The 13,280-nt window shown below is 34.3% G+C and overlaps 1 protein-coding gene across 4 annotated transcripts in view; it reads left to right on the top strand.

Moving 5' to 3' along the window:
• OMA1 (OMA1 zinc metallopeptidase) overlaps window positions 1–10,294 on the top strand; it is a 55,587-nt gene extending 45,293 nt beyond the window's left edge. For 2 of the 4 annotated variants that reach the window (XM_016159882.2, XM_016159884.2), the window contains exon 9: window positions 9,839–10,294. In XM_016159882.2, coding sequence (XP_016015368.2) covers window positions 9,839–10,051 — 213 coding nt within the window. In that variant the 3' untranslated portion in view covers window positions 10,052–10,294. Of the gene's footprint in view, window positions 1–229; window positions 3,997–4,329; window positions 8,055–9,838 lie in introns of those variants that run through there. The other 2 variants (XM_036228480.1, XM_016159885.2) reach the window with 2 other exon arrangements.
• Window positions 10,295–13,280: the final 2,986 nt, after the last annotated feature.

Here is a 13,280-nt window from a genome sequence, read left to right as displayed (position 1 = left end):
AGGAAAATAAAGGAACAGTGTAATAATAGTCAGCTTGGGCTGCCGTAACAAAAATACTGTAGACTGGATGGGTTAAGCAACAGAAATTCATTTCCTCACAGTTCTAAAGGCTACAAGTCCAAGATCAAGTTTCCAACTTAAGCAACAGCAATTAATTTTTTCACAATTCCTAAGGCCGAAAGTCTGCTATTAAGGTTCCAACTGATTTGTGGTGCACTCTCTTTTCCAGGCTTGCAGATGGCTGCCTTCTTGTGTGTCCTCACATGGTAGAGAGAGTACGCACACTGGTGTCTCTTATTCCTGTGCGGACAGCAGTCCCATCACGAAGGCCCTTATTTCCCAAAGGCTCCATCTCCAAATGCAATGGGGGTTATGGCTTTAACATATGAAATCTCTGGAGGACACACAGTTCAGTCCGTAGCAAATATATAACGTGTGGCAGATACGGTAGAAGTGCTAGAATAGCTGGTTTGAAAATGGGTTGATCAGAGAAAGTTTTACCGAAAAGATGGTATTTGAACAAAGGCTTGAAATAAGTGAGTCAGCCATGTGGTTATGCAGAGGGGAAGAACCTTCCCGGCAGAGGGAATAGTAAGTACAAGGCTCTTAGGCAGGAGTGAGCCTGGTGTATTTGAGGAACAGAAAGGAAACCAATACTTCTGGAATGGAGTGAGCAAGAGAAAGTGAAAGGTATGGGTCTTGTCACCCCGTGTAGACTTTGGCTTTTGTTCAGAGGTGCAACGCCAGTGGAAGGTTTTCAGCAGAGGACTATAGGAATAACAGAATCTGATTTACAAAAGAGGTGATCTACAGCTCATACAAGTTAGTATAATCATATAATTTTGCAGTATTTTAGTATAGTATATGTTTAGAAAGTAAACTAGCTCCCTTTTTTGTTTTGTTTTTTTAAATGAAGAAAATGCCTCTAGAATAGACAAAAATATGCTCTTGATATTTTTAAGGTAAATTCAGAGAGAAAGCATGTATAAATGCCTAATTAAATATAATCCTGTGATCCACTAGCATTTAAAAAAGATAAGTATAGGGTTGTAGTACTAATATTATTTGTAGTTAATAAGATGATATGTTATAATTTTATTTACTTGAAATAATCAGTTAAATTTAGGAAACACATATCTCACATAGTTTGGTTACCATAACAACTTGGGTGAAAAAATGAAGAACAGATGTTATATCAACCTGTTGACGTTTAATAGTATGACAGTTTTACAATTATAGTTATACTGTTCAGACTTTAAATTTGCATATACCATAAACTGCCCTTGAGTGAGATACCATATTTAACTTTATTTCTATAAGGATTATTATAAAATATGAATAGATGTGAATAAAGGAAATTGTATGAGAACCAAGGGTAGAAATTCACTTGAAAGATTTATTTTACAACTGAAGGCATTTAGACTGAATTTTTTATTTTCTACTTCTCTCACCAACTCTCTTGTATGTCATCCTTTCCTTTCCTTGGAAGGGGGGCAAAAGGGGTGAAGAATGATAGAATATATAAGAAAAACATTTAATTTGGACTTATTTGGGGGTTACGTTGTTATAATGATAATTTCAATTAGGATTTACTTTTTAATATTCTTAGAACTTTCAGTGTCAGCTTTATTTGTAAACTGTTTATTAAATCTTGATGTTCGTATTTACTACATTTAGTTTTTAGTATCAGAATCACTTAGTGGCAGGTTGTAAATGCATTCATTTTCTTCTCATTTGCTTTGAATTCTTTAAACTTTCAGGAAGCTGGGGGCTTTGGACTTATGTGTAAATCATTCTTATGCATTTATAATTGGACAAAGTAAATACATAAATCATGAGTAGAAAATATGAGAGTGTTTAACATTGAAGTGAAATGTCATTGTTGGCCAATGTATGCAAACATACACTGCTCACCTTACAGAATTTCATTTTGTCTGACATGGAAAGTGTTGAGGAAAAGGCAAATATCATAGCAACTACTGTAATTGAATTGGCCTCTGAATCATATAAAGCCAGGAAGCCTGACAGTAACATTGTTTAAAACCTTAAAAAAATATTAGGGTGCATGTAATGCGTATCTACTTGAGGCTGAAACGAATGGGCTATTAGAAAAAATTGCTTTTAGGGGGCAAGGGGAGAAAAGCAATGATATTTTTAGAAAAACATATTTAGAAAATGGAGGTGATTTTTTTTTCTCCCCTTGAAATGTCTTGGTTTCCGATTCCAAAGGAAGCTTTTAATCTAATCATGGAGCTTCTCTGGCATTAATTATTTTCCTGTTTTTTTTTTTTTTTCTTTTTTAAAACTTAAGTCTTTATGAGTAATTGCAGTTTTACTCGATATGTAGTGCCTAGAAGAATCCTGATATGTATCAGCAGTTGTTTGATAAACTTTAGTTGTTACTGGGAATAAAAGTAGCCATTTCTTAATACATCATTCACATATGTTACAAGTGGTTGGTTAGAAAATTTTCTTTGAAAAGGTTTCCTTACTATTTTCCTTTCAGAGGACAATTGGCCTATGTGAAGGTGACCTTAATTTTTAACTTTTGGTATTTGTGTATTTAAAAAGTTCAGTTATTTGTACTTATTTTAGACTACTTCATAAACTATTTAGACTTCGAGTTCTACTGCAGTTTTTGAAAGGAAATGAAATGAATTAGAGGAAATTTAAAAGGTAAAAATTATGACTTACACAAATATAAAATGAATCATATCTGAGATTTTATTTGTTATTAACAAGGGAGCCAGTAAAAGTTACCAGTAGGTCAAAGGAGAATTTAAGAACTACGAATATATGTAAGAAGCAATAAGGAATGCTGAAATAGGTGCAAAAGCGATCCATTCATAAGGCAACTATCAGTTCCACTTCACCAGACACAGTTCATTCATTTCTGTTTCCATTGACAAGTATGGTTGGCATTGTTACTAGTTTTCTACAACCTACAGAGTTGTAAAATAGCTGTAAGGCCATGAAAGGCAGAGATAACATCTAAGGCTACACTTGACAAGGCACCCAATGATATTTTTGCCCATATCAAAGCCTTTCACAGTTTTCTCTGTTTTTATTTTTTATTGTCATCCATTTGCCATTCAAGTAAAGATATCAGATCAAATCATCCTGTCAGACCAATATATAAACAGAAGTTTTTGTTTTGTTATTTTTAAGCAGCAACATAGTCATTATCTTTGTATTTTTTTTTCTTAAAGTGATAGCCTATGAGACTCTCATTAATTTCTATTAAATCTGTTTCTAGTGAGTTCTAGGATTGAGATTACTAATGTTAAACTCCTAGGCTTTTTGATAAAGTGTATGGTTGCTTTCAGACATTAAGGGAAAGAGTTGGAAATAGAGGGGGGCTGTAAAGGGACTGGTTTCATTTTTTTAGGAGAAACATTTAAACTTTTCATGAGCCATTTAGAGCTATCTAAAGGTATAGATGTAAAATCAAGGATGGGGTCGCAGAAATGCTAAAATGAGAATTTTTTTTTTTTTAAGAAAAATTGTTTTAGTTTTGCTTTTTATTATAATTTTTTAAAAGCACGTGTAAAGGTAGAGAATAATTTGAATAATTTAATGAACCCCTATCTTCCATTCACATTCAGTAGTATCATCCTTTTTATATACTTGGCGTCTTCTTTCCCTTCTCTTATTTTTTTCCCAGAAGTATTTTAATGCAAATCCCAGACTTGAGGGCTTTTTCTTCGAATTACTTCAATATGCAGTTTAGAAAGTAGTACCATTTCCTTCTATTATCATATCTAAGAAAATTAATAGTAATCCGTTAATATAATTAAATAGCTATCCATATTCAGTTTTCTGTCTTAAAATATAGTTTAGTAATTGGTTTGTTCAAATCACAATCCATCAGTAACACATACACTGCATTTGGTTGCTGTGTTTCTGAACTCTCTGACATTGGAACAGTGCCCCTACCACTTTGTTTTGCTTATTTTTAAACATGTCATTGATTTGTTGAATAAATCTAGTCCCACATTCTAGATTTATCTGATTGCTTCTTTAAGTTTTTTTCTTGCTTTTCTATATGCCTATAAATGGTAGTTAAATTTTGGCAAGAATATTTTTTAAGTGGTGCAGCTATGCTTCGTATCACATCGTTTCAGGATTCTCTTAACCTGGTTGCTCCACATTTAGTGATAGCGCGTGCAATCAGTGGATTTGAATGGCGACGAGCTAACCTGTGTTTCGGAAATGTGATTTTCCCTCTTATGGCCAGCAAGTTATTGTGGAGCGATTTACCACTCTGCAAATATCCAGTTCTTCAGCTGCCTGAGAAGTTTTTATGACTGTCCTCCTGTTCTGTCTCAGAAGGTTAACCTGAATGTGTATCTTCGGGACGAATCTATATAGAACGATGATGAAGGAACTCAGACCAACCAAATCAGCTCTAATGTAATAAAAGATGTTGCAGCCACATTTTCCTCCTATTCAAAGAGTAGGTTAAAGAGGTAGGTAAGAGAGATTTTTTAAAAATCAGAAGGATGAGTGCATAAGAGTTGAAAATAAAGAAGAGATGATCGTTGATAATTGTACTTAAAAGATTTATTTAGTGTCTGAGTGTCCTTAACTAATAACACCACAAGGATCTAAACTAAATACAGCAATAACAACAAAAGAGCAAAGCCTCCGAAATGCCCATTTTCCCCCAGTAACCTAAGCTTCAAAGAGTAGAAAATGTAAATAACAAAACCGAATCTCAGGTCTCTGGTCTGATTTGAAAGTTTTACTTCATTTGAGAGGACAGCCTAGGTGATGAGAACCACAAAGGCATCCCCATCTGAAGCTGACATAGGAAACCTAAATGAATTACATTGAAAGTGACAGAAGAAAGAATGACTTTATCAGATACATTCAGAAAATTGCATAACTCATGAATACAGCAGAAGCGGTGCAACTTTCATGGGAGGATGTAAAGAGTAGGATTGATGCCCCAAAGAATCATTGATGCTGGAGGTAGAGAAACAGCACAAATTAAAATACCCAAAGCTAAAAGACTGTCTAAAAAATAGAAGAATATTGAAAAGATGCAAGGAAATCCAAGCTGCATGTGAAGTAAAGATCAGTTCATTCATATCTTCATTTCCGTGACTATGGTTTCTATACTACGTTTTTGATTTAGATAATATTTCTCAAGATGGGTTTTTAGAAGAATCTCAGAGCATCATGCATGAAAAGCCCTGAAATGATGATACCCAGATATTTAAATTTATCAAATGTTTAATATTTATTGTAGAGATAGGTTCCTAGAAGATGCCAAGGTTTAAAGGGAAAATTTAAAAATGTAAAAGTGAGAATGACTTTGGATCTTACTTTTCAGGCTTTGGAGACATGTAAGAGTTTAGGTGGAAAGAAACAAAACAAAACAAATAAACCAAAAGCAATGGAACGAATACACTTTGGTATGGTATCTAGCCAAACCAACTTTTCTTTCCTTTAGGGTGGAAGACCCCTTAATAAGTGAAACACATGAAACAACACGTCAGTGAAAGACTCAGTAGCAACAGTGCTCTTTCCTCAATCCACTGGCCATTAAGAATTAGATAAAATATTTAGAATGTTTATACATAATTTTGATTATAGCTTGCACCCTACTATTCTTAGAAGACCACAGTTCAAATAAGGAATTAACAAAGAATTGAATGACTAGTACAAAAATATTTAACCGAAAGAAGAAACTAACTGCTAGAAAAAAGATGTTTATTTTCTTTTCAAATGCACGTCTTTCATAAAAATACTGGTTATATACCTTGGACAAAAACATGTATACTTCTTATAAAATGTTATGGTTCAAATTGTCAGGATACAATACATTGAAATTAATGTAACAAAAATTAAAAGATGGCTACATGGAAATAAAAGTAAAATTGCGTATGTATAGGGCAAGAGAAGTCCTTAAACAATTAAGAGCGTGCCTTAAAATCAAAAAATTTTGCAATGATATAGTTATATTTTCATTGGTTACTGTCAAATCTATATGTAAATAAAGTTAAATGTATTAGTAAGAAAGAAAAAGAGAAAAGAAATAGAGAAATGTAATGTGCCTACACAGGGAATATACAGTTAATAAAACTAAGCAGAAATAAGCAAAATTATAATAGTTGTTTCTTTGGGAAATTTAGTCAAAGTGAAAATCATTGGATCAGAGAATAAAATGTCAATAGGATTGGGAGAAAAGCCACATTAACTATCATAAGAAAACCAAAATATTTGGGTGAATGTTTTTAGTTAGATGATGTTAATAGCCCAGTTCAAAATCAGAAGTAATTAGAGTGTGTGCATGCATGAGTGTGAGCATGTTTGTGAAAGTTGCCAAAGTGGCTGCAGCTAGAAGTAGAAACTATAAGTAGAATGAACCTTCTCAAATTAACTTTTGAAAAAAGACGTAAGGCATAATTTAAATAAATAACAACACTCTATTCAAAACCCAAGGAATTATATCAGATTAGCAAAGAAAACGACACCTAGCACTGATGAGGATTTACTTGGCGACTTTAACATGTAGCATATTAATAGCTGGTTTTGGGAAAGGATACTTTTAGGAAGTAGTATAAAAATAGTAGTGGTCTTAGGAGTCTTGAGTTTTAGTTCTGACCCAGCTACCCAACTTTAAGGAAGTCACCTAACCTAACCTTGAGTTTTCTTCATCTGTAAAATCAGGATAGCACGCTCTCCTGGGTGTTGTACGTAGTACTTGTGTGTTTGTCTTGGTAGGGTCCTGCCTCCTTCCCTCTTTCCTTCACTCTCTCCCTTATGAGACACTTCAGTGATAAGTGTTCTTTCTATACCAAGACCAACATTTCAAAAGTGGTTCGTTCATATGATAGTATCGGTTTAGGTAACATTTTGTAAAATTCCTGGCACAATGCAAGGTACATAGAAAGTAAACAGTAAACGCTAGTCCCTTTCACTCTAGTTGGAATCTTTAAGCTGCCTAATTCCATATTTAACTTCAAGTCTTCCTTGGGATCTTAGAACTTTATATTGTTATTGGAGTACATCTCTGTGTTCTCTTAGACTATAAACTCTTAAAGAGTGTTTTCCCTATGACATTTGTCATAACGATTTATTCATAACTTGTGTTCTACAAATGTTTAAAATTCAGCACACATTTAAGCACCTATTATGTGCAGTGCATTAAGCACAAAAACAAGGTAAAAGAAATGGAAAGGCATATTCTAGCTGTACAGTGTGAAAATGTTGCTCACTTTTAAAGAGATGAAATTATATTTGCTGGGATGGATTTGAATTTATAAAGATAAAAGATGTTGACACCCTGATATGTAATAAAATAAATGTGAAAAGGAAAGTAAATTAAAAAATATTTTACCAACTTATGTAATAAAATCTGACTATGCAAAATAGATTAAAATTTGATAGAAATGTATTTGGTCCATAACAGGATTCTGCTTGAATGATAGTTCGAGGAGAGAAACAGTTCACACATGAAGAGATATTAATAGAAAGCCTTTATGAAGAATATATAGTTTTTCTAGCAATTAATATAGCTCAGACATCTTCAAAGTACATTTATTCTGTAAAAGATTTACTTCAGGATCATAAAATGTACAGAAAAACATTAGTACAAAAGCATCTAGTACAAAAATATTAAAAACAAAACAACAAAAGCAGGTTCTAATTCCTTTTTTCTAAGCCTTTTTACTTACATGCCAGCTTTTTTTTTTTTAAAGACAATTAAGAGCAATTTTAGTATCACAGCGAAATTGAATAAGAGTTACAGAGATTTTCCATATACCTCCTGCCTCCCCCACTATGAAAATACTGCTCCAGAGTGTGGTACATCTGTTACAGTAGATGAAACTACAGTGGGCCATCATTACCACCCAAAGTATAGTTTAGATTAGGGTTCACTCTTCGCGTTATACATTCGTGTACGGGTTTTGATAAATGTATAATAACATGTATTCACCATTAAAGTACCATGTAGCTTTCATTGCCCTAAAAATACTCTGTGCTCTGCCTCTTCATCTCTCTCTCTCCCATAACCGGTGGCAATGACTGATCTTTTTACTGTCTCCATAGTTTTACCTTTTCTAGTGTCTTGTAGTTGGAATCATACACTATGTAGCCTCTTGAGTTTTGATTTCTTTTTTTTTTTTTTCCCCACTTAAGGCTCCTCCCTGTCTTTTCATAGCTTGATAGCTCATTTCTTAGTGCTGAATGATACTCCAGTGGGCCAGAGATAAGAGCTGGGCTCCCTGCAACCTTAGACGTTCCGAAATTCCAGAATTCTTATTTTGTACGTGGCCTTCAGGGTAATTTTGAATGTGTATTCCTCAGAGTGGGAGAATAGAACATATTTTATGTAGTAGTTTATTAGCTTTACTTACAGCTTTTAGATATTTAAACATATGGTATCTGAGCCTCCATTTGCATTCTTGCCATGGACCCCACAGTTATGTGGGGTAGGCCTACTTAGAGTAAAACCTAAAATCTTTATCATGTCCTAAGAGGTCCTACATAACTGGCTCCTACCCAGTTATGCAGTGGCTTCCTCCTCACTATTCCAGAATACTCTAGGCATACTCCCATCTCAGGTCCTTGTACTTGCTGCTGCTTGTTGGAATGCTCTGCTTCTAGGTACCCACATAACCTCTTTCCTCACATATTCAAGTCTTCTACTTCTGTTCCCCAAAGTCATTTTATCAGTGAGAACTTGCTGGGCATCAGTCTTTCTAAAATTTTCCCGCTCCCCCAAACACTGGCCCCTTCCCTGCTTTATTTACTTTTCTTAACATGAATCACTATCAAAAAATTAGAGGTAGTACAAAAGTAAATGTTTCATTTTTTCCCTAAATATCTTTCTTTTTTAAACCCTTTCGATATTAAGATTTTCCTAAAAAAAAAAAAAAAATTAGTTTTTTATGTCTTAAAGTCATCCATGTACCTACTTTAAAGAATCACATCATTCTCTAAGGCTAGTTATGTAAAGCAGCAGTTCCCCTACCCGGCCCTCAATTTCAAGGGTAACCATTTCCAACGCTCTTAAATTATTCATTTGGTATTTCCCATCATTTCTGTATAACATGCTTCTATTGCCTCTTCCTAACTTAGGCATTATCTATTTTTACTTTCCCCTATAGAGAATGAGAATTAAGCTCTTCCTTATCACTGTCACACCCTGTGCACGCACACACATGTATCCAGCTTTTCCCCTTCCCTATGTGGTTAAACTGATTTCGGGTTAGATCAAGATTCAGTCTTCCAAAAACTGTAAATACTAGTCACAGCTGAGCTATGTAGTACACTGTGATTACTTTTCCTTTCTTTGCAGCATTTTTTTTCTTGGAGTTAAAAATTGTCATGATTTTGATTTACTTTTCTAGGTTATTAGCATCAGTTCCACTACAGATGGTCTCAGTTATTTAGATCTTTCAGTATGTTCAGACATTTATATTTTATTGTTTTCTTTTTCTTGAAAAAAAAAAAAACAAAAAACCTCTGAAAGGTTGTTCTTAGGGTATGTTTGAGTTCAACCGAAAGCGAAGAGATATACCTCTCAGAGGGCTTGTTTATTCCTAATGGGACATTGAGCTGTCATTACAGATACAGTTGTTTTTTTCAAATGTATTATTATGTCAACAAATCATCAAAATGTAACTGTTAACCAAGAATTTGTCTATGGTTCTCTTTTATATGTTGTAATTAAGATACCTTTTATTCAGAAAAAAAATGTATTCTTATATATCATTGTTTTGCATAGAGCATATTAAGAATTACTGGAATAATCTTAATAAATTTATACATATATATTTGTTTTGTATTCTTTTTTGTATTTTATTGTATTCTTTCTTTATAGGCTCTCAAAATTAGAGAGATCTGTAATTGCCCACCACTGTCTGGACCAGACCCTCAATTACTATTCAAACTCAGCATGAAGCATTTTCTTGAAGAATCAAAGAAAGAAGACCTAAATATCACTGTTAAGAAACAGGAAGTGGACATTCATCCCATTCAAAAACAGAAGCAAATACTATTAACACATATAGTTGAGAAAAGAACTAACAGTTGACTTGAAATTTATGAAACAGAGGATATATGAAGAATGCAACAATCCTTAGAATTTTTGTTACTTTTCCAAAAAATGATGTTTGAAATGAAAAAAAGTAGATATTCAGAGTCAAATCATGTATATTACAGGTATTACCTAAATTCTTCTAAGTGTTTATTTTTTATGAAATATTGATGTATTTTAATCTTTTAACATATCTTCAGTGAGGAAAATGTCACAGAATAAATTATAGTACGCATTTTACTCTGTCTCATACTTGCTTTTGATTTGGAAGGCAGACCTCTAGTGGATGAGAAATCAGAATGTGCATTAATTGTTATTGTAGTGCGGATTCTAGCTGAGCCTAAACTGGGTTTCAGAGGCTGGGTGGTTATGATAAACTGGGAAATTGATAGTCCGAAGCATCTGTTTACAGAAATTGGTCTGCCTTGTGGATTATGCAGAATGGGGGGACCTTGGGAAAGAGAACTTCCTGATCTTTACTCTGGATAATGAAGGAAAATGACATAAGCAGAAGCTAAAGAATCTGTTTTCATAGGGAAGTACAAGTAATACTGTTTGTGGTCCAAGTCACAACATGAGAAACAAAATGGGGAGAGAGGGTCATTTCCTTGTAGACATAGTTTGCTTCCGGTGCCCTGAAGTCCTAACAGAAAGTCTTGTTATTTTGGCTCCTTGATGATATTGTGATTTGGGAACCTTGGGTACTTAGGGAAGGCAACCACCTGTTGAGGGTTGCATCAGAAGAGGCAGCGGAAGGTTCTGCCCCTAAGGTGATCTCCCTGGGTAGCAAATATCAACAAGGAGATGAGGGAAGAAGCACAAGACACATCCCTAGTGACACCCAGAAATTGTTGTATTATATAAATGTGAAGATAAGTTAAAAATGTGTTACTTATACTTTCAAACTAGTGAAGACTTGTGATGTTTAGGCTATATTCCTAAGAGGAACTTTTTTCTTGAAATACATTATGTTGAATAAATAGTTTCTTAGCGAATTAAAGGAGAAAGAAACTTATCTTTCATTGAGTATGAGATGAGCCCATTTAGTCCACAACCCTATAATGTAGGTTTTATTATTCTCTTTTACAATACAAAGCAAAGATTAAAGGAGAGTTTAAAGAATCTACCCAGTGTCTCTCAGCTAGAAAGGGCAAAGATAGATCTCTGTCAGACTACTAATCTGTCCATTTCCATGACTCTCAGGTATCTAAAAACAAAGCTATCAAAGACAAGAAACAAACTATTCTCAGTTGTTTGTTAGCTTCCTCATGTGTGGCTTTGATATAGGTAAACATCTCATAATTATAAAATCAGAGATCACTTATACCTCTGATTTTATATATCTTCAGGATGATTGTCCAGGTCCTCCTCTCAGACCCTTCTATCAAAATTTTCATGACAAGTCTGGGGTGAAGCATGAAAGGAAAGTGGAACCTCACCCTCTGCCCATGAAAACCTGTGACTTCTCATTTGGGATGTGTCCTGACAGGATTACATTTTCTTAGACAAAATGTTTACATAGTTGTTAAGACCAATTCAGAGCCTGTTTTTATTTTTCAGGGCTTACTATAGATTGATTGTGAGGGATTTCTTGATCTGCACACAAGACAACACTGGTAAGAAGGAGGTTCAGATTAACTGTTCTCCATATAGCTGTTCTTTATACTCCTGGTGATTGGAGTTCTGTCAGAGGCACTGTATAACACGTACAGACATTTGGAGAATGTCACCTAGAGGTAAACAGTAAAACACACCATTAAATTTCCCTGTAGATTTCCTAAGAAAATAGTGCAGTGGAGACCCTAGTCTATTTTTCTTCCATCGTATTTTCACATCTAATTGTTCAGTCTCCTAGAAAACATATAAGTTGACATATCAGAAAGCAGAGGAAATATAGATAATACCTTTATAGTGCATACAAAAAAGATTTTTAAAAACCCATGGCATCAATAAATGTAAAAGACAAAACCTTTTCAGATCAGGATCTTAGGAGAAGTTAAGCAGCAATTGAAATGTAATATGTATACATATATTTTAAGCTTTATATGGAAATGACCTCTGTATATTCTGTATTTTGTTGCATGTGCCCATAGGATTTAGATGTCATTGGCTGGTTAGCTCAGTTGTTAGGAGCATGATGCCAGGAAATCCAAGGCACAAATTCAGTCTAAACTCTCTTATAATACAGATAGTTGTTAAGATTGGTATCCTCTAAAACTAAACTCAAAGAGAACATGTATATTTATACTGCTGTGTTCCCAATACCTAATAAGTTTTTGGCACATTATTTGTATCAATTGGTATTTTACTGGTACTGTAAACTCAACATCAGTCATCTGGTCAAAAAATGAGTAATATATTCTGTGAAATTTCTGCCTCTTGGTAGCCATGGGATCCTGGGCAAGTCACTTAAAATTTTTAATCCTCATTTCTTTATTTGCAAAATGGGGATAATAAATCCTACCTCATAGGAGTGAGCACACATGATGATTAAGGGAAATGATAGACTTAAAACATTTAGCACAATGTCTAGAGCACCAAACAATAAAAATAGCCAGAATTTGTTAATCGCTTACTCTGTACCAAGCACTGTACTAAGCATTTTTCAAGCCCTATTGAACCTCACTGCAACCCTGTATATTATAGATCAGGAAACCAAAGTTTAGAAGGTTAATGAGACTTGCTCATGGTTACATGGTCTATTTCTTAAGATTATTTTACTTGCAAGAACAGAAAAAACAATGTCAAACTCAAAAAAATGTATTGCCTCATCAACCAGAAAAGCCTGGAAGTATAGTAGCTTTGGACACAATTTAGAGGATCATGGTATCATCAGAACAATGGCTCTTTATCTCAGAGATTTTTCTCAGCTCTGGTTTAACTCTTCTCTGATATCGAGGTGGCTGCCAACAGGTCCCAGGGTTATGTGGTTTATTCTCATCCAGGTGGGAAGAGTGACTCATCTCACAACTATTGAAAAAAGCCTTCAACATCATCTTTACCAACTAAAGAACATCCTCAGGGGATGGGATTATCCTGTCTGGCTGGAGCTGAGCATGGGTACAGTCAAACAGAGCTGCTACAGCATGCAGGAGGCATGTGACCGCAAGGTCTACTAAGTAACTGGAATAAAAGACCTGTTACCATTTATTCTCTTTTTATCAGGCAATGAAATATGGCAGTTCCTTGAATATTGGTCTGAAATGCTTTTTAATCTGAGCAAAAA

This window comes from Rousettus aegyptiacus, unplaced genomic scaffold (genome assembly GCF_014176215.1).
Source record: "Rousettus aegyptiacus isolate mRouAeg1 unplaced genomic scaffold, mRouAeg1.p scaffold_m13_p_1, whole genome shotgun sequence".
Classification (NCBI taxonomy): domain Eukaryota; kingdom Metazoa; phylum Chordata; class Mammalia; order Chiroptera; family Pteropodidae; genus Rousettus; species Rousettus aegyptiacus.
This window is presented reverse-complemented; position numbering and strand designations above follow the sequence as displayed.